The following is a 22008-nucleotide window of genomic DNA, read 5'->3' as shown; positions in this document are numbered from 1 at the left end:
TGATTCCAGAGGGACTGACCGGGACAAAAGCGTAACTGCTATCACATTGTCTTACCCCCTGCCAGGTGATGGCGGACAGATGCCATCTGTGTTTGTCTGCTAGCGCAAAGATGCTATCATGACATGATTCACGTGTTTGGATTTGGACCCTCCTCCTGTTGATGCAATGTACTACCACGCACTGTCCAAAAACTAGTCTTAGATGAGATCTTTGGGGAAGGAGTCTCTTAGGGTAAGAAAATACTGCCATTGCTTCCAGGACGTTTATGTGAAGCTGGTGGAACTGAACTGACCAAGTCCCCTGAACTGGTGTTTGAATTGAGAATATCCCCCCCACCCGGACAGGGAGGCATCCGTTTTTCTGTGAATGGTTAACACTGGAAGGGGATATTGGAAGGGGTACTAATTTGGCAAGATTCTTCACTTTTGTCCATGGACGGAGCTGATTGCGAAGGATCTGTGGAATTACTGACAACTTGTCTCGAGATTTGATATTTGCTCTCGATCGCCAAACTCGATTTATATCTTTCAGCCTTGCTTTCAGGAGGATGTCTGTCACTGAGGCAAACTGAAGAGAACCCAGGATTCTTTCCTGGTTTTCTCCTTGATGTTTGTTTGCATTTGAGAAATTGTTTCACAGACTTGGCTATTTCTTTTCTTTTGACCACTGGAATTGACAGATTGTGGGAAGACAAATCCCATGGATTCCTAGCCACTGAAAACTGACTCCGAGTGAGTCTGGATTTCGTTTTTGTTATCTGGAAACCCCAGATGTTCCAGGATTGTACTACCTTCTTTGTGGCTTTGAGGCATTCCTCGACCGTTGGTGCCCAGATCAACCAATCGTCGAGGTATGCTGCTACCATTATCCCCTGAGTTCTCAACTGTTTGAACTACCACTTCTGCTATTTTCGTGAATACCCTGGGGGCTACATTCAGACCGAAGGGCATCACTTTGAATGAGAACGTCTGATTCCTAGTTTGAAGCTAGGAATGGACGGAAGTGTCTGGCTATAGGGATATGATAGTATGCGTCTGGTAAAGAAATCGATAGAGGTTGTGACGGCCCCACAGGGAAGTAAAGGTCCGTACCTGCGAGATGGTGAGCATTTTGAACTTGTCGCAACGAATGAAAGAGTTTAGCTTTGACAAGTCTAAGATTACCTTCTTTTTGTTGAGCCACACCTTTTCTTTGGCACCGCTGAATAAGCGACCTTGGAAAATTTTTTTTTATTTTTGATGCCTTGACTCTCGCAATAGCTCCTTTCTGAAGGAGTTCCTCCGCATATCTGTCAATTCCTTTGATGGTACTTGATAGAATGATTTGATTGGAGGAGGATCTTTGATCCAACTCCAACCCAATCCTTTGGACAGATGCTCTGTGCCCATTTGCTGAACCCCCCCACCTGTGACGGAAGAGGAACAGCCTCCCTCCTACCTGGGGAGCCTCACTGTTGTCGAGCGGGTTGACCTCCGCGCCCCTCCTCTGAAGTGCTTGCCTCTTGCAGCTCTTCCTGTGCCACGCTGGCGGAAAGTGGCCCCTCGCCCTGCTACCCCTAGAGAACCTATTAAAGGTTTGGGTAGGCCTGGCTTTCATACATGAATGAATTGAAGGCCGGCGAGACTGCATAAGAGGTGGAAGGTTGACTTTGAGGAGACAACAGGAGAATGGGCTGTGTCTGCTTCGAGGTTGACGGCTGTCCCTGTGTGTAACTGGGACGGCCTGAACAAAATGCTGTTTGCTGCTGTTGTTTCTGGTAAGGTTGGAACCTTCTTCCTGTCTTCTTAGCTTCTTACCAGCAGCAGGGGCGGTCTCTTGTTTCCTCTTGGAAGAGATGCCCCATCTGGCTCTGAGGCTCTGGTTAAGCCTAGCAGCCTCGTGGTGCACCTCATTCACAGAGGCCTCTGGGAAGAGGTCCGCACCCCACATGCTGGAAGCTAAGAGTCTATTAGGCTCATGCCTGATAGTTGCCTCCTGCAAGACATGCTTTCGGCAGTTCCTTCTGGCTAGGAAGAAGTCAAAAGCATCGGCTTGGACCGTCTGGAGCTGGGATTTAGCCAGTATCTTGAACAATGGTTCTGAATATTACTAGAATATAAGCGTTTTAGCTTAACAATTGCATTTTTCGACCTTTTCGGTAGAGTCAAAGTTGACCGAAGGTTGAAAATTTGTCACTTATCATTTTTCATATGAAAATATTTCAAAATTGATAAAAGCTACAATGATGAGTTGGTTTTAGTTGTATTGTGCATGAAATTGCGCACATTTTCATATATAAAACTTATGTAACGGCTAATTTTGAAAATGGTGCAAACATTACCACAATCGCATGTATGATTTTTTTCGTAAGAGACCGCGCGGACGTAAGGAAAAAGTTTTTTCATAAATTCACCATAAATCGAAATATTGTGCTAGAGACTTCCAATTAGTTGCAAAATTAATGTAAATGATTGAATATTACTAAAAATATAAGAGTTTTAGCTTACAATTGCGTTTTTTTACCATTTCGGTAGAGTCAAGTTGACCGAAGGTTTGAAATTTTTGCACTTATCGTTTATTTATATGAAAATATCTCAAAACTGATAAAAGCTCAATCATGAGTATTGTTTTGTTGTATTCTACATAAAAATGCGCACATTTTCATATATAATACTCCATGGTAACGGCTAATTTAAAATGGTACAAAAATTATGTTCAAAAAGTGACTAAATAATTTTTGAGATGTGTCCACAGATACTTTTTAGTTCGGCAAGAAAGAAATTCGCACTTGCGCGCCTGCGTAATGATTGTAAACAAAACAACACCTTGATCCGTGAACTCCCAGCATCCCCCAAGGCGCGTGATTCAAGAGTTTTCGGCTGGTAGGCCTAAAAGTATTTTTCCGCGAATTTTTAAAAAAACTTTTGTATGTCGACGTAAAATACGTCCAGTCGGCACCCGAGAGACAAAAAATGTCGACGTAAAATACGTCCAGTCGGCGTTTAAGGGTTAAGAGAACTGACCAAGAAGGTGTTGTTCTTGGTCTCGCCTACCACAGCGAAGAGAGTAGGAGAGATTCAGGCATTGGTGAGGAGGGTATCGTTCTCAGGTAAGGATATTTATCTTTCCTACTTTCCAGAGTTTGTTGCCAAGTCTGAGTCCAAGATTAATCCCCTGCCGAGAGCTTTTAAGGTTTCTTCGCTAGAGGATTTTGTTCAGCATTTCTGAAAAATTACTCGGTTTCTGCTATCTTGGAAGCAGCAATCTGGGAGGTGGTGTCGGTTTTTACGTCTTTTTATCTGAAAGATGTTCAGTTTGCTTCGGAGGAGTGTTACTCGCTAGGCCCCCTTGTAACGGCCAATGTGTTCATACGATAATTCGTTCGTATCATAGACTAGGGGTTCAGGTATTGGGGTTTTGTTTTGGGTTTTTACAATTTCTTTTAGTTAAGTTTTTTCTTTGTGTGTTTGTTATCAATTCAGATGGTAGGCAGATTACATGGCTGAACGGCTTCGTCGACTCTTCGCGCACACTCTTCACCTGCAGGTAATCGGCGGAGAACCTGAAGGACTGTTCATGCCACTTCTCCTCCATACATGAGAGGCTAGACAGCCACATGGGAGGCTTCAATTCCCCTCTATAAATGCGAGGTATTGAATACCACATGGGAGGTCAGCTTGACAGAGACGAGACCTGACTAACGAGACCGACGTGAGGTACTCTCTCCACTTGCAGTCTAACCTGAAGAATTGATAAAATAGGTGAGTGTACATACATGATGCATAGTTGGTGGAACTGAGTTACCCATGATGTTTAGTGGAGGGGTCAGGCTGATTTAGATTGATCCCACCTCCAATTAAGGGTACATAGTTAATCAGGCTAATTCAGTTGTTCAGGGAGTGTATTGCAATATGAAGTTTTCATAATAAAACTAATATTGTATTACTTACCTGAACACCTGAATGACTTCCATCCTCTTCCATTCTTCAGTGAATGATGAATGTGGCAATTGAGTGGGGAGAGCTCTGCCAGCAGGTCCTGGCAGCAGTGTTGCCAATAGTAGTGCAAGTAACCCAGTGGACTGTGTTTAGCAGTTAAAATTACCCAAATTATGGCTAAGTCTGTGGGGATATAGTTCGGGCTGGTCAGTGACCAGGGCCAATTCAGGTGTTCAGATAATTATATTTCAATATTAGTTTTATTATGAAAGCTTCATGTTTAAGTAACTACTTATGTTTTGTGCATACTACTATGAGATTCACAGCCAGTGTCCCAGTGTTTTCCCGAAATAAAATTTCATCAACGTACCTGACAAAGATGACACTTTGTCACAGGGTATCTTACATTCCTACCTAATTTTTTACTGTATTCTGTATTACGAAAGTTGCATAATTCTGGTAATTATAAGAGTAACACCGACTTCTTGTAGACTTCACCAGCAAACTCAGAGGAATGTCTTTCGAAGATATGATGACGTAACTTATGACGTCATCAACTTGCCTCCTTCTCCATCGATGATTGGCTATTTGTGAAAAAGTCTCCACCTCTGGCAACATTTGAAATACAAACAATACTCCTTGTTTACACTTATGTAGTATAGTGAGTATCGTAGTAGTAGTAGTAGTAGTAGTAGTAGTAGTAGTAGTAGTATATAGGATTTATGACATGAGGTTGAGTGCTAGAATCCTTGAAGAAAAGGGTTTCCACAAGTAATCCGAGAAATTACTTTCTATCACTATTTCTCCATTGAAAATTATACGTATGATTAAAAATCAATTAAAAAAGTGAAGAAAACTTTGGCATTCATCGTATCTCATTTGATATTTTTCCTAATGTGACAGTGACGATCATTGTAATAAATAGACAATTGCTTAGGATTAGGTTGGATTATAGAATTTAGACTTCAAGCCCAGCACTGGGACCTATAGAGGTCATTCAGTGATGTATTATAACCCGTGAATTTTTTTTTCATTTTGGCAAGGCAAGTTTTAATGTTCTGCAAGTTATATTCTACTAAGAAATCAACAACTATTGCTTTATAGAGCATATATAATCATCTTTCTGCACCTTATGGAAGTCAACAAGCGACGAAAACTTGGTAGCTTTGGATATCCGGGTGTACTCCTTACCCAAAAAAGGGCCCTATTATTCATTTACCTGTTCAAGCTTACGTAGGGTTTGCCACGAGCCTTCTCACTTCTAAACAATTGTGCAAGTTGAATCACAAAAGCTGTCCTGCAACCACGGTGACAATGACTTATCATAGCCACCATTCTTGAAGACTTGACAAGGTATGAATATTCATTCAGAATTTCAGAGACAGCTGTTTGTCATCATTACCTTGTGGGAGGAGTCAGGACCTCATATGCTTACATCACATATAACTTTGAACCCATACATTAGGGTGTTCTGCCACTGGCTTCGGCTGCTTTATTTTACTCTTATGAATATACATTTTTCTAATATAAGTAATAAAGAATGCTGCCCAAAATTAGGTAGGGATATAAAGTATACTATGGCTAAGTAATATCTTTGTCAAATGCACAGAAAAAATTTTATTCCAGAAAAACACAGGGAAAAAGGCACTGAATCTCATAGTAGTTCTCAGCTGAACTAGGATTGATATTATGTTACTCTTACCCTTTTCAGTGGATTTTTCTCCTATATTATTGGAACAAAAGGTGCCACCAAAAAGCGAATTGAAATGGACACTTTTACACAAATTCGCATTCCTCCAAAGGGCCAAACAGGAGATATAGGTAAGAATTACCTTTTATCCCAGAATATATTTCTTTTATCAGTTTTTTTTTATAACAGCTTACTGTCTCTCTTCTTTCTCACCGTTATCCCTACATTAGATCCTAAGTATTTAAACTTTTCCACCTGTTTTGTAATCGAGCATCTTTCCTTTATTACTATTTTACCTCTATCTTCCCTACTGCTCACCAAAACCTCCATTTTATTCACATTCACCTTTAAACCACCCCTCTCTGAAGACTCCAGCCACTCTCCAACCCTTCTCTGTTGGTCTTCCTCATTTTTGGCTGTATAATCAATCACCAGATCATTGGCGTACAACAACTCCCGAAGCTCTTTATTCCTGACCAGTACAAACAAAAATAGGCTTAATGCTGACCCCTGGTGTAATACAACACCAACTTCAAAGTTTTCTGTCTCGCCGCGTGACCTTCCAATCCACATTCAACACATTTCGCACGCTGTTCTTTACACATCCTAGCATAATGCCCGTTCTTCCCGCAGTTGCCGCAAACTATGTTCATACAGGTACCCCGACATCCACTAGCTATATGCCCTACCTGTCCACACCTATAACATTTAATATCCCTATCTTTCTTACACTCACTCACCAAATGCCCTGTTTGCCCACACCCAAAGCACGCTCCTAACGCCCAACAGCATTCATTCTTCCTGTGTCCTGGCTTACCACATCTATAACACTGATCTCGCTCACGACTAACTGACCCTACTCTTCTAACACTCGCACTCCTATCTCTTTTAGGGCTAACTACACTTACATTACTTGCCCTAACACTCTTATCTACCACTCGCTCTGCCATTCGCCTTGGCCCTTCCAAAACTGCCTCCCTATAGCTTTTAAAATTCGGTACAACCTCAGCTACTTCAGTCCTAACACTAACACTTCTACTCTCTTTCATACACCTATCTAACTCGTAATCCTCTACTATTTCTAAAATGTCGTTCCAGGTTAACCTTTCATTCATCCATCGCATTTTCTCCTTACGTTTCAGATTTGTAAACTCATTTACACTCTCTGGTACAGTCGCCAACAACTTTTGCACTAACTCCTTACACTCATTTATCCCTTCATCCCCAAACTTTTTCCTAGCTAATGTTTCTAACCTACAGACATACATCGACAACGACTCACCAACATCCATTCTTGCCTCCTCAAAATCTTGCTTCCTCCTATATCTAACGCTACTCTTTATCCTCTTTGCCTGTTCTACAATCCTAGCTTTTACACTCTCATACGGCACATTCCCTACACTCATAATTACCCTATACATATTCAACAAAAATCCTGTCAAAAAGTTACCTAACTCTCTTGCCCAGACTCTCTTGTTATCCCCATACTTTGCCTCACAATACCTCTCATATTCCTCAAAAAAGTCCCTTATGTCCCTACTACCATATTCCTCGTATTGTGCACATCGGGAATAACCTCTCTCATATACACAGTCTTTCGTACTTCCCGCTCACTCTCACTCTCACTTTCGCTACTTCCATTCTGACCCATCTTTCCCTCTTCCGAATACAGCGAATCCACTTCCATACTTACGTCCATACCCCTGACTATGCTCTTCTTACCCTTCTTCTTTCTACTTACCTGTTTCCACTCACTGCTATCCAAATCACTCTCAGCCCTTTCCCCAATGTATTCTGACCTTGTCTCATTCTGTCCATCACCCTTACTAACCTTCTTTCCCTTAGTCTTCTTCTTTTTCTTCAGCCACTTCTTATTCTTTTTTTTGTCCTCAGGTTTATCCTTATCCTGTGTCTTCCCCCCTTCTTTCCCTTACCTATCACAAACCGAATCCCCTTCTTCACTCGTACACTCATCCACTCGCTCTTTTGCTTCCTTTACCACTCCTGGCCCATCACAAGACCCAGTAGGCCTACCTCCTACAGCTCCCTCTCCCACGAATCCCTTCATCATTTCCTGCATCATCTCTTGCACTGCATTCATCATTACCCCCAATTTGTCATCCATTTTCTCAACCATTCTCTCGTTCGCTCCTTTCACCTCTTCTTTCATTTCCACTTTCGCACTCCTTAACATTCCTCTCATTTCCTCTAACTCCCTCTTCTGCTCCTCACACTCCACCCTCAACCTCTCATTCTCCACTTCCAGCCTTCCCTTAGCTTTCCTCGCGACCTCAGCTCCTTCCTTCAGCCTCTCTATCTCCTTCAAACCCTTCCATCCTCACTTTCTCCACCAATCACACAATTCAATACCCCAATTGCCCTGCAGCTGCCTCACGAATAGTCCCTGTTCGGGCGCCAAAAAATAATGCGGCGGAATCACAAGCTCAAAAACAAGCTGCAGAATCCCCCCCACATATACCTAATCAGTCCAGCTGCCAAAATCCCCCCTCAATCACACTTTCTTCATTACACAACAAATACAGCAGGACAGTTGACCTACACCTATACAAAACAAAACAAAAAACAAAACACATGTACCTACCAACACTATACAAAAACAAATGAAAAAACAAAACATGCACTTACCATTCAATCCAGTTACTCAGGGCTATCCTGTGCTGTCCGCTGTCGAGGTCACAGAGATATAAACAACAACAACAACACAAACAACAACAACCAAGAACCACAACACAACAACACAACACAACAACACCCAAGGACTACAACCCAACAACAACCAATGACAACAACAACAACAACCACCAAACCAACAACACAACTCAACAACAACAACCCAAGAACACAAACCACAAAACAACACCGCAAACAACCAAGAAACACAACCACAACCTAACAACATTGCAAACAACCAAAAACTCAACAACACAACAACAAAAAAGAACAATCACAACCCAAGACCACTGGCAAACAACACAACCACCACAAAAAAAACAGCACAAAAGGCAACATACACACCCACTAACAACACCAAAGAATAACAACAAAGACAACAGCACAGGCACAACAACTCTAAAGCAAAAATACATTAACTCTACAACAAGCAAGCAACAAAATCAAATACACACAAAACTAACCGACTTTCAATGCTTCAAAGAACTTCTACCGACACTACTTAACATCACCAGTTCTGACTAAAGACTGACTCAAAACTCTCACTCAAAACACAGATCTCTAATAGCAAACAGCCCAGAACCTATCAACAACCATTCAGTCATTAACTATCCAACAGCATTACACCCTGCTCTCCTCTCTCTCTCTCTCTCTCGCTCTCTCACTCTCTCTCTCTCTCTCTCGCTCTCTCTCCTCTCTCCTCTCTCTCCTCCTCCTCTCTCTCTCTCTCTCTCTCTCTCTCTCTCTCTCTCTCACAGACGTTGTTCAAATGGACTTCATAACTCCTCCATACGGAGTTTCCCAGAATATGTCAGCCCCTTGGTTAGGCCCCTGTTGTACCAGATTCAGTGCCTTAACTCTTTTTTCTCATGTTGCATTAGCTGATGATTGATGTTAAACCCGGTGTAACCAGAATCAAGGTTTTATTCAGTAAACAATTCCACTACAGTAGTACACTGCAAATAAAAAAAAAACACGTTGTTGAACACCAGACATAAACAAAATAAACACTTGAGTTTAACTAAGAAGGTAAAAAAACATATCACACTCCCTATGAAAGACAGTATACCAAGAATATAACACAAAGCATATAACATGCAAAGGGGCGTCATAAGTAACATATACAAAGAAACAAGCAATGTACCATAATCTGGCGAGTCTACAGCTGTAATACGAGACATGTCAGCAAGGAACCACGAAAGTAAACAAAAGCTATAGAGACCACTAATATGAAACAGGTTTATTTTTTTTTTTTTTACCACAAGTCTCCTCTTCTCAGTTAAGTTTCACTTGGAGTAATCCCTGAAGGTACTTTGGAGGTTTCCTCACTCTCTCTGACCTTCGAAGTGGAGGAGGTGAGGCTAACCTGTTGAGGGACTGTACGGGATTCCTGAAGAGTGTCATGCTGAGAAGCCATATCCACATGGATGAGACTGCGTGCAATCTCCTGAGGAGCATTTGCAGCTGACAATTCCTCAGGAATCTCGGACTGAGATACAGGAACCCCAGCATCTCTACTTTCACGGTTGTCACTAGCCATAGGAGCAAGATGTCTTAATGAAACCGTAGTCACCCTACCATCTGGAAGCTTCACATGCGCATATTCGGGGTTCGCCTCTACGATTTCAACCTCATCCACCAAGGGGTCGTTTTCTTCTTGCTGTATCTTACATGGCATCTCAGGAGAGCAGGCCCTCCTTGGATGAGCCAAGTAGGCAACGATTTGGCTGGTGGTGGACCTTCTACTATGCAGGAAAAAAAAAGGCGCTCATGAGGAGTACAGTTCGTGGGAAGTGCACAACAAGGAGCGTATACAATGGAGAGCATCTGGGAGAACAGTTTTTGTTTCCCACTGAGACACATCAAGGTTCCTTGTCTTTAAGGGCTAATGTCAGAGTTTTCCATATAACTCCGTTATATTTTTCAGCCTGACCATTCCCACCCTTTAGGGTTATAAGGTAGTGCGACTGGTAGCTACACCTTTCTTCATCAGGAAGTCCTTCAGCTCTTCAGACATAAAACATGCACCCCTGTCATGTGGATGTACGCTGGAATGCCAAACAAAGCAAAAAGTTGCACCAAACAACTGATGACAGTTTCTAGTGGTCATATCAGCACAAGGAAAACAAACGGGAACCTTGAAAATTCATCCACAACAGTGAGGAGGTAACTTGTTTCTAGATTGAGAGGGAACTGGGGCCTTTGAATCTAAGTTCAACCTCTCGAAAGGCTGGGTTGCTTTGATCAGTTGTTTTTTTCCCCGAGGATTCTGATGAATTGAGGTTTGAGCTTTAAACACACTTGGCTAAGAGGTGGTAATTTTCCTCACTTCTTCTACCGAGTAAGGTGGATTCTGCCCCCGGACAAAATGCATCATGCGAGATATCCCGGGTGACATAGGATTTCATGAATTCTCGGAGTTTATCAGAAGTAGTTGGCACCACAGATGCGGGAGAGAGCATCAGCTGGTATGTTTTCTGTTCCTGGACGGTATACTAATGTCATAGTGAAAACATGAGAGTTCAACTCGCCACCTTGCTATTTTGTCATTCTTTATTTTTACTGTTTGATTTAGAGTCAAACATAACTTTACACTACGTTGGTCAGTGGATAAGCTTGAAGTGGTGTCCAATTAAGTTAGTGTCTCCACTTCCTCAATGCCTCCACTATGGCATAAGCTTCCTTTTCCACTGAGGAATGTCCTTGTTCACTGCGAGTCAGAGTGCGGGGGGGAAAAGAAAGCCACTGGGCGATCATTCTGTGTCAGAGTAGCTGCTATCGCATAATCAGAGGCGTCCTTTCCACAGTGAGAGAGGAGGGATCAATGGCCATTACCACCGCACTAGCAATGTCTTTCTTCAAGTTCCCGAGAGCTAGCAGTGCTTCAGTGGACGAAGGAAAACCATTGGCTTGTGTGAGAGGGCGGATTTTCTCTGAAAATTTTGGTATCCATCTTGAGTAATGTGCAAGCAATCCCATGGTCATGCGAAGAGAAGCTGCATCTTTAGGGGGTGAAAGATTCCACAGTGGTTGCAAGCGTTCTGGATCGGGTTTGATTTCCCCATCCGTTACTGAATACCCAAGTAATAATTTAATGGATCTGACTTTGAAGTCACACTTGTTGTGGTTTTGAGTGAGATTGTACTCCTCACCACCTTCAAAAACCTCCGTAAATTCTGGTCATGCTCCTCCTCTGTCTCACCACACAGTAACATTGTCAACATAAGCAAAAGTACCACTACTTTTTCTTTCTTAAGGATTTCGTCAAGCACGTTGAAAGCTGCTACTCCATTTTTCACTCCAAATGGAATGCGACTGAACTCATAAAGTTTGCCCCCAGCCTTCAAATGCAGTGTATGGTCTCTCTTCTTCTCTTATTGCAACCTGATGGTAAGCACTTTTCAGATCTAAAGGTACTGAACCACCTTGTAACCGTGCAATGTTGTTCACCATCTCGTCGATATTGGCAGGGGGTAGGCATCAAGCTCAGTGAACCTGTTTATGGTACGAGAGTAAATCTATAAACCATCCTCCTTTTTCTGATTCTCCTGATGTCACCAGCACTTGAGCCCTCCAAGGAGAATTTACTAGGCCTTATTATCCTTTCCGACATCATACGCTCAGTCTCTGCTTCAATGAACTTCTTGTCACTCAAGGAGTATAATCTTGACTTATTAGCCACTGGTTTACAATCTGGTGCAGGTTCTTGAAAAGGAAAGGAGGGGTCACCTTAACAACACCTAGTGAACATATCTTCAAGAGAGGTTTTTTCTCCTCCAAAATCCATTTCCAGACCAGAATGTTTTTCCTCAGGAAGTCATGCCCTAGTATCACATCACTACATAAGCTTTGTAACACCTTGAGTTCACGCGTGATAAGTCTCTCCTTGCAACTCCAAGTCCACAGTTGCACAGACCTAATATGTTTGAGGACAGGGATTTCATCAGCCATAGAGACTTTTCCATGCTCTGGAGACATAGTTAGTTTGTTTAGGTCCACTACATCATGACGCACAAAGCTGGTCTGAACTAATCCCAGTATTAATAAGGGCACTGACAGAGCTACCATTAAGCTTGAGAGGTGTTATGGATTTTTCAAGACACTTAGGGGATGCCCCCACTATTGAAGCTAGCATTGCTGCGGAATGTTTTGGGCTAGAAGAGCCACTTGCCTGTTTCACAGAGCGGCACACCCTAGCATAATGCCCTTGCTTCTTACATTTCAAACACACTGCGTCTTTAGCAGGACACTGAGTCCGGGGATGCCGGTTGTTCCCACAAAAAAACATCGAGCACCAGAAGTAGCAGCAGAAACAGACTCACTGTTATTTTCAGCACTAGATGATTCCTCCTCTCGACTCACAGCTGACACAGCAGCATTGACAGGTTCTGCTGAAGAGTAGGAGGCTGAATGCTTCTGGGCCATTTCCAGAGTGCGGGCCTGTTCATAAGCAGTATTTTGGTTCAGTGTCCTATTCTCCAACAGACGCTGGCGTATTGCACACGAGACCAAACCATAATGAAGGCATCCCGAACATAACTGTCACACGCTTCCTCCGCAGTTACACTTTTGAATTGCAGTCCTTAGCAAGTAGCTTCAGTGCCTGCAGGAACTGATCCAGGGACTCACCTGAGTTTTGCCTGCGAGTGGTCAGTAAATGTCTGGCAAATATTTCATTCTTTGGTTTCACGTACAAAGATGTCAGAACCTCTTCAGGCTTCTCATAAGTCTCACACTCAGAAATAAAGTCATACACACTAGGAGCCACATAGTTAGTGAGAAGAACCAGTTTGTCAAGCGTAGGGGTAGTCAGCTGCACTGCTTGAACGAAGTTGTAAATGTCCTCAGCCAGTGTCCACTCCTTGGCAGCCTGGGCCATAGTCAGGTCCACCTCGAACCGGGGAGGGCGTAGAAACCGTTCCATGGGGATTGATTGTTTTACTGAATAAATTGAAGTAAACCCGGTGTAACCAGAAATCAAGTTTTATTCAGTAAACAATTCCACTACAGTAGTACACTGCAAATAAATAAACCATTGTTGAACACAGACATAAACATAAATAAAACACTTGAGTTAACTAAGAAGGTACAGACGGCCAACGAAGAATTGGCGTAGTTTTCTTAATTCATTGTTCGTTTATGGAAATATTGCCATATGCAGATGCCAGATTATTTAACAATAAATAACATTTCCTTTCAAAGGTGCTATACTTGAAATAAATTACATTAGAATAGATAGACTTATTTCAACGTATTAAGATAATTATTTTTGCAAAGTAAGGAAAATATATACCGATGGGTCCACGATTTCTAATTTTATCGCAACTCTAGCTTCGTGACACCATACCGAAGATTTTTGAAGTTTGGCTTGCTGCGCTCGAGTCTTGACTCACGTATCGTACTGCACTGGGGTGTTGTCATTTCCAAGGTATATTATATACCTTGTCATTTCGTCTCCTACAGCCGATAAATAATACACCAGGCGTTAACATTCTTTGAAAACGATGTTTAATTAAACTAATTTTGTCCTTTGATCAATAAAAAATAATTTTGCATGATACATTTAGTGGGCCTAAATTGGACTTCTGATTTTCCCACATGATTAGCCTAGGTCTATACTCTCTCGGATACATAATATAATGAATTTAATTCGATTTCGCATACACACACACACACACACACACACACACACACACACACACACACACACACACACACACACACACACACACACACACACACACACACACACACACACACACACACACATATATATATATATATATATATATATATATATATATATATCTGCTTTATTTGACTATTCCCGTTATTCTTGTTTTATTAGCCTCCTTCTCGCCTTTCTTCTTATCCTTTTCATAATTTGCTTAACATAATTAACTCAGAACCTAGCTATTCACAAAGTCAAAAAGCAATCATAAAAAAGTCAAACGATATAATTCAGTCTTATGTTTATTCGAATTCCTTGCATATCATCCTGTTTTCATTTGGACACATTGGAAAGCTGTGGGAGTCAAACTGACGAATACATTAAGAAAGGCTTTACTTTCCGTAAAGGCTTTTCTTAGGTTGATCTTTCTGTAGCTATTCATTTTCTTCTAAATAGAAATTAATTCAATTAATTTCACATGTATACCTAGACCCTACTACCCATAAAGCATATTATAAGTAGCTGAAAGATTAGAAATATGAAAGGTGACGTTCTCATTTAAGTCTATTTTCGGTATGTTTTTTTTTTTTTTGTTTTTTTCTTTTTTTCAAGAAAAACCTACTGCTTTAATAAGGGTTTGCTCTTTGACGGCTACAGGGTGTAACACGAGTGTATGCACATATTTTGTGGAATGAAAGATAAAGTTCCTTTGAAGAGGGAATATTTTATAAACATGCATTTTAAGGCGTACGTTGTTGGTGCGGGCAATTTTAAAATAAAAAACCGTTATCATTAGTGATGCTTTCACGAGATGGAGTTCGTAGTGAGAACCTGAGAAGTCGGATCTAGTCGCCTGAGATGTAGAAGAGAGCGGAGGTGGCGTAATAGGAGAATGATGGAAGGATTAGGCCGATGTTAATGAAAGTATCTCCCCAATAAAAATGTCTTATTTAGGTTTTGAAGAAAAAAAATGCATGCATCATTGAAACTGTTTCCTTCCCTATCCTGGTATTCACTGGGGCACCGATAAAAAACAAAACAAAGAGAGTAAGCCTAACTGAATCTCTCCATCCATCAAGATAAGTTTGCTTATTCATTAGACTTATTCATTAGACAACTTTCAAAGATTTCAAGTGTAGATTTAAAAAAATTCTCTTTCCTCTCCATCTAAAGTATTCATCAGACACCAGTCATAAGCGTAGAGCTAGTCATGATTCCTGGTTCAGCAATTGTCGTGACGGGGCACTAGAATTCAAAGTTCACAAATGAATGTTGCTCAGCAACATTTACACTACTGTATTGTTTTGCTCTCTTTGTGGGGCTTTCGAGGTGTTCCACCTCTAGGCCATGTTCTAAATTTTGCCGTTCTTTAAACAATTTGATTCATCTATGTATGATTCTCTCCGGTTTATTAGGCTTTCTTGATATCTCTCCAATAGGAACTTGCACCGAATGCAGTGCAATAATTCTCGCGCTCATCGAGGGATGTTTCTTAGACCGATAATGACACATTGACATTAGATTCCGTGCACATAACATCAAAAGCAATAGAAGTGAGGTCGCCTGGTTCACACTGTTAGGATATCGGTTTTTTTTTCTTTTTGTTTTTAAATTTGATAGCATTTTGTGAGATTCCAATGTTTTCTGTAAAATTTAACAAATGGAATAGTTCGACTACCTTCACTTAATATTGAAATAATAATTTAAGACTAGGGGGGGGGGGGGGGGGTGTTTTATGCGATACTACTAGTGATAGGTCTCTCCTAGCTTATTGGTAATGTTATATCTATGTTGTGATATGACGTTTTTTATCACTTCGTTTCGTTCACCTCAATTTTGCTATATGGAAAATAGTTTTACACAATAACATAACATAATGTTCTAAAGATATCAGTGACTGTTTTAACATCATTACATATGATTTCTTCCATTTTTGAAAAGAAAAATCGATAAATAAGGCATGAATCGTGCGTCAGGCAGGTGAACGAAAAATTATGAAACTCTGCCATAGTTTTTTGGCCGACAGTAACATAAATCACACTCCCTATGAAAGACAGTATAACCAAGAATATACACAAAGCATATAACATACAAAGGAGCATCATAAGTAACATATACAAAGAAACAAGCAATGTACCATAATGGCGAGTCTACAGCTGTAATACGAGACACGTCAGCAAGGAACCACGAAAGTAACAAAAGCTATAGAGACCACTAATATGAAACAGGTTTATTTTTTTTACCACCATGATTCTCCCACTGAGATTGACATACTGATTGGTCTAGATTTCTACTGGGCACTGATTTTCTCCTGTAGGTGCCCTTCCAAATTACCATGTTGTAGCCATGAAGTCTGTCTTTGGTTTTATGTCTTGAGTGGCAGGCTGTATGAAACCACTCGCACTTGTACGTAGTCTGTACCACAATTATTGTGTATCTCCTCTGTTTCAGATTCAGATTTGTGTTAAGTTTTGGGATCTGGAAACTGTAAGGGTTAAGCCTAGGGAACTTGTTGAAAGTTATAGTGAGACTAAAGTTTTCAAAGAATTTGAGAGTACTGTGAGTTTGTGAATGGTCGCTATGAGGTTGCACTACCATATGGAAGGATGATTCTGGTCTAAAGAAAAACTTTTGAATACTGAACGTCATAGCACCAATATAAAAGGTTAAGTAAGCGTAATGGTTAAGTTAGAACAACGATTAAGGAGCTTAGGAAAGAGTATTCAAAAAGCGGTTTGATAGTTCATGAGTCTGATCACATGATAGAAGAGATACCACGGCAGGAAATTTCAGGTGTGAATCCCTGTGTACTATATGCCTCATCATCCATTTGTGAAGTTAAGCAGTTCAAGTACTAAGATAAGGCCTGTGTTTGATGCCTCTGCCTCATTGTTACAATGGTGTATCATTGAATGACTGTTTGTCCTCAGGCCCATCACTCAATCTTGACTTGGTTGAGATGCTCTCATTCGCTTTCGTCGTTGGCCCATTGCTGTTACAGCTGATATAAGAAAGGCCTTTCTGCAAATTAGTGTACAAGAGAAAGACAGAGATGTTCATAGATTTTTGTGGCCAAGAGACAATGGTACAATACGGCACGTGAGATTCACACGTGTACCCTTTGGTAACACAGCGAGCCCATATCTGTTAAATGCCACTATCAAACATCATTTGGATAAGTATCCCCCCACTAGTGTTATGCAAGATTTGAAGGCTAACATGTATACAGACAATTGGTTGAGTGGTGCGGAATTTGCTGTAGAAGCAAGCTGATAAATTTTGTGAAGCCTGTAGCATTTTTTGCTGATGCTAGTATGAACCTTACAAAGCTTGTGTCAAATAGTTTGCTGATTACTTTTCTGTTATGTGACAAGGTACCCTTTATAAATTCTGATGAACCCAATACCGTATTAGGCCTTAAGTGGTGTAATTCACCGAGGACAGTTTTTTTTCTCCTTTGAAGGCAATAAACTCAGATTCTATTTGTAGAAGTAGTCTCTACTAAGCGAAGCATCCTTAGTGTGATAGCTAAGATTTTTGAACATTTAGATTAATTAGTCCATATGTTATGTATGGTAAGATACTCTTTTCTGGGTTCGACCTGTGTCTGCCGGTGTGAAAAGTTCCCTGTAGCTCACTTTTCTAAGTATAAATAGATCCTAAATATACCAGAGAAAAAGTTAGCATAGTATGCTGAAGTTACTACCCTCAGCGCTAGCACCCAAAGGGTGTCGGTATAAAGTATAAGGACGAATGGAAGCCACTACTCACAGGTCTTCTGCCAATTAGAGGATTCCTTTCCAAAATCCCTCCCACGGCAAGAGCCGTTACAAAGGTTACTCCCCTTACATTCCTCTCACATTCGCTACTACTACTACTACCTGCGCGCCACATCTTCATTTCCTATAATTAGCTTTGTGTGTGTACACGCGTTTAGTTACAGCTCCCGTGGTATTTCGTTTGACTTAGCGATGTCGTCTCTGGAACTTCCTCCTTCATCTAAGTTGAGTACTGTACGCCATTTTAGTTTTCGTAACTCACAGTTTATGGTGCATCCCAAATTTGCCTTCGGCCCTCAGAAAACATATTGAGGGCGCCGTTTGGCTTATCCGCCATTTTGGGAGCATCTTCCCTTCTAATTTTTAAATTATGTCAATTTTTATATACATTACAGTCATCAGTGACGTATTTTCATATTACGTGCTTAATTATTAACCGACCGAGTTAGGATCGTTTTCGGAGTAAGGCCTAACGCGCTCATGACATCCTCTGGGGTTTAAAGAAATGTTTGATTAATTTATATTTTAGCCCCTGGAGGAGATGTTGACAGGATTTCTCCACTCCGGAAGGAAACCCGGCGCTATCTATGACAGTGCCGGATGCGTCAAAGCTACCACCATTTGAACAATAAACAACCCGTGGTGGTTAGCATTGCATGCCCCATTCTCGGATGGGAAGTTGTTCTTTGGTGAAACAAAATTTGAAGGTGGGGTGTGGAACCCGTCCGCCTGGAGGACTTTGAGCTTCTTCCCGCCGGGTCTCCAATTTTCCATTCCCTGGTTTTGTCAGACTAGCAGAAACATGCGCTAGTCAGAGTGAGACCAAGGTCCCGAAGGAGACAGTGGATCTTCCTAGGGGACCAAGCTCAATTTGGGTTCGCACCCTCTCCGACCGGGGTTGCGTTAATACTAAACTACGCCACATAAAGGTAGCTTTACCATGTTTGTGACTCCAAACGACGGAGTTCCATCGCCCTGTACATCCAAGGTGGCGGAACATAACCTTTGCAAGTGGTGGCGGAGGAATAAGCCCCAACCAGTGCTAAAAGAGACAGAGGCTACCTCTCTACTCTTCCCCACAGGTATGGAGTGTTTTGGAATGACGCTCCGGCTACGTTTACAGCATGTAAACTTGACCCGGATTGCGCTTCCACCCTATTCTCTGGAGAAGCTACCTAGGATTCTGGACCACTTGGTCAAAGCGGAATTCAAGGCAAGGACCAGATTAGGAAGATCTATCAACTCCGTCACTGCAGCGGAGTTGGTAGCATCAACATACACCGACGAACAGTTGTTCCGGGTCCTGATGAAAGCTACTACAGACTTTCCAAACGGACCTGTACGACTTCGCTATGGTGAGACGAGCATGCAGGAAGCACGTCCTGGCGGGTGCCTCTATAAGGCACGAGCCTAATAGGCTCATAAAGTCATCAATATGAGGAGAAAATTTATTCCTGAAAGACGAAGTCAACAACGTCTGTCATGAGGCATCCAGAGCCAACCAGAGTCTTCGGGTCCTTTGGGGACTCCCTTTCAAACGAAAAGTTGAGGGCCCCGGACACCAAACCAGACCCAAGAAGAGGCCAAGGAGAATTTTAATCCCTAACCAGGCCTCCCGTCCTCAGGCGGTCATAAGCAAGCGGTTCCGGTATCCCAGGTTGGCAAGCCTTCAACATCTAAGGCTCAACCGCAGCCAACAGTTTGTCTTAGTACAAACTCCGCCTCGGCTCAACAGCCTTCCACTTCCACAGCCATTAATGACCTCCCCCAGCCTTCAACCCCACCTAAGAAGTGCGGATCTATTTCGCAGCTACAATAGGCATGCTGGAAGTAGCAGGGCCAGAGGTGGCTCCCGGCTACGAGGGGGACCAAGGGGTAGAGGCTTCCACGGAGGTAGAGTAACAGACCTGCAGCCACCAGTGAGAGCCCGCAGGTGGGAGGTAGATTATATCTCTTCTGGGACCATTGAACCTTCAGTCCATGGGCCCACAGTATAGTCTCAGAAGGTCTGGGGTGGAAATGGGAGGAAGGGCCCCCTCCGCCAATCAGTTTTTATTAGATGCCAACGGCAGACCTTATAGACTATACCAAAGATCTCCTGCAGAAGAAGGCTATAAAGTGAAACGCCTAAAGTTTCAAGGATGTCTGTTCAGTGTCCCAAAGAAGGACTCAGACAAAAGAAGAGTGATTCTGGACTTGTCCCATCTCAACTCATACATTCATTGCGACAGGTTTCGCATGCTGACCGTCTCCCAGGTGCGGACCTTACTTCCCAGTGTGGCCGTCACCACCTCTATAGATCTTACAGATGCTTACTATCATGTTCCAATAGTAAGGAACTTCTCTCCGTACCTAGGCTTCAAGCTAGGAAAGCAGGCTTACTCATTCAGAGTCATGCCGTTCGGCAGGGACGTGCAGAGGCGGGGTGCTAGGGGTGCCCAAGCATCTGCCCCTTTTGCTACTGTATTAAAAGTGCCCTTTTGAGAGGGATGTATTATAGGCCTGCTGCCTATGCCGCGTTATCTGTGTCAATGATGATGATGATAATAATAATAATAATTATTATTATTACTATTATTATTATTAATTATTATTATATTATTATTATTTTAATTATTATTATCTTTATTATTATTATTATTATTAATAAAATGAATAAAAATAATAAAAATAATAATATAATATAATACTAATAATAAAACCAACCTAAGCATGGCATGGATAGACTATAAGAAAAGCCTTCGACATGATACCACACACATGGCTAATAGAATGCCTAAAAATATATGGGGGCAGAGGAAAACACCATCAGCTCCTCAAAAATACAATGTGCAACTGGAATACAATACTTACAAGCTCTGGAATAAGACTAGCAGAGGTTAATATCGAAGAGGGATCTTCCAGGGGGAGACTCACTGTCCCCACTACTCTTCGTCATGATTCCCATGACAAAAGTACTACAGAAGATGGATGCCGGGTACCAACTCAAGAAAAGAGGCAACAGAATCAACCATCTGATGTTCATGGACGACATCAAGCTGCATGGTAAGAGCATCAAGGAAATAGATACCCTAATCCAGACTGTAAGGATTGTATCTGGGGACATCAGGATGGAGTTTGGAATAGAAAAATGCGCCTTAGTCAACATACAAAAGGCAAAGTAATGAGAACTGAAGGGAATAAAGCTACCAGATGGGAGCAACATCAAACACATAGATGAGACAGGATACAAATTCCTGGGAATAATGGAAGGAGGGGATATAAAACACCAAGAGAATGAAGGACACGATCAGGAAAGAATATATGCAGAGACTCAAGGCGATACTCAAGTCAAAACTCAACGCCGGAAATATGATAAAAGCCATAAACACATGGCAGTGCCAGTAATCAGATACAGCGCAGGAATAGTGGAATGGACGAAGGCAGAACTCTGCAGCATAGATCGAAAACCAGGAAACATATGACAATACACAAAGCACTACACCCAAGAGCAAATACGAATAGACTATACATAACACGAAAGGAAGGAGGGAGAGGACTACTAAGTATAGAGGACTGCGTCAACATCGAGAACAGAGCACTGGGGCAATATCTGAAAACCAGTGAAGACGAGTGGCTAAAGAGTGGATGGGAAGAAGGACTAATAAAAGTAGACGGAAGACCCAGAAATATACAGAGACAGGAGAATGACAGACAGAACAGAGGACTGGCACAACAAACCAATGCACGGACAATACATGAGACAGACTAAAGAACTAGCCAGCGATGACACATGGCAATGGCTACAGAGGGGAGAGCTAAAGAAGGAAACTGAATGGAATGATAACAGCGGCAACAAGATCAGGCCCCTAAGAACCAGATATGTTCAAAGAACAATAGAACGGAAATAACATCTCTCCCATATATAGGAAGTGCAATACGAAAAAATGAAACCATAAACCACATAGCAAGCGAATGCCCGGCACTTGCACAGAACCAGCACACAAAAAGAGGCATGATTCAGTGGCAAAAGCCCTCCACTGGAGCCTGTGCAAGAAACATCAGCTATCTTGCAGTAATAAGTGGTACGAGCACCAACCTAGGGAGTGTTAGAAAACGATCAGGCAAAGATCCTCTGGGACTATGGTTATCAGAACGGATAGAGTGATACGTGCAAACAGACCAGACGTAACGTTGATTGACAAAGTCAAAGAAAAAGAAGTATCACTCATTGATGTCGCAATACCATGGGCACACCAGAGTTGAAGAAGAAGAGAGGG

General features: G+C 41.9%; 1 protein-coding gene across 1 annotated transcript in view; it reads left to right on the top strand.

Moving 5' to 3' along the window:
• Positions 1-22008, top strand: part of LOC135202431 (activating signal cointegrator 1 complex subunit 1-like) — a 326707-nt gene that overhangs the window by 114146 nt on the left and 190553 nt on the right. Inside the window, exon 2 of the mRNA XM_064231827.1 lies at positions 5630-5739. Within this exon, the coding sequence (XP_064087897.1) occupies positions 5630-5739 (110 nt within the window). The remainder of the gene's footprint in view (positions 1-5629; positions 5740-22008) is intronic.

The sequence above is a fragment of the Macrobrachium nipponense genome, chromosome 30 (genome assembly GCF_015104395.2).
Source record: "Macrobrachium nipponense isolate FS-2020 chromosome 30, ASM1510439v2, whole genome shotgun sequence".
NCBI classification, from domain to species: Eukaryota; Metazoa; Arthropoda; class Malacostraca; order Decapoda; family Palaemonidae; genus Macrobrachium; species Macrobrachium nipponense.
This window is presented reverse-complemented; position numbering and strand designations above follow the sequence as displayed.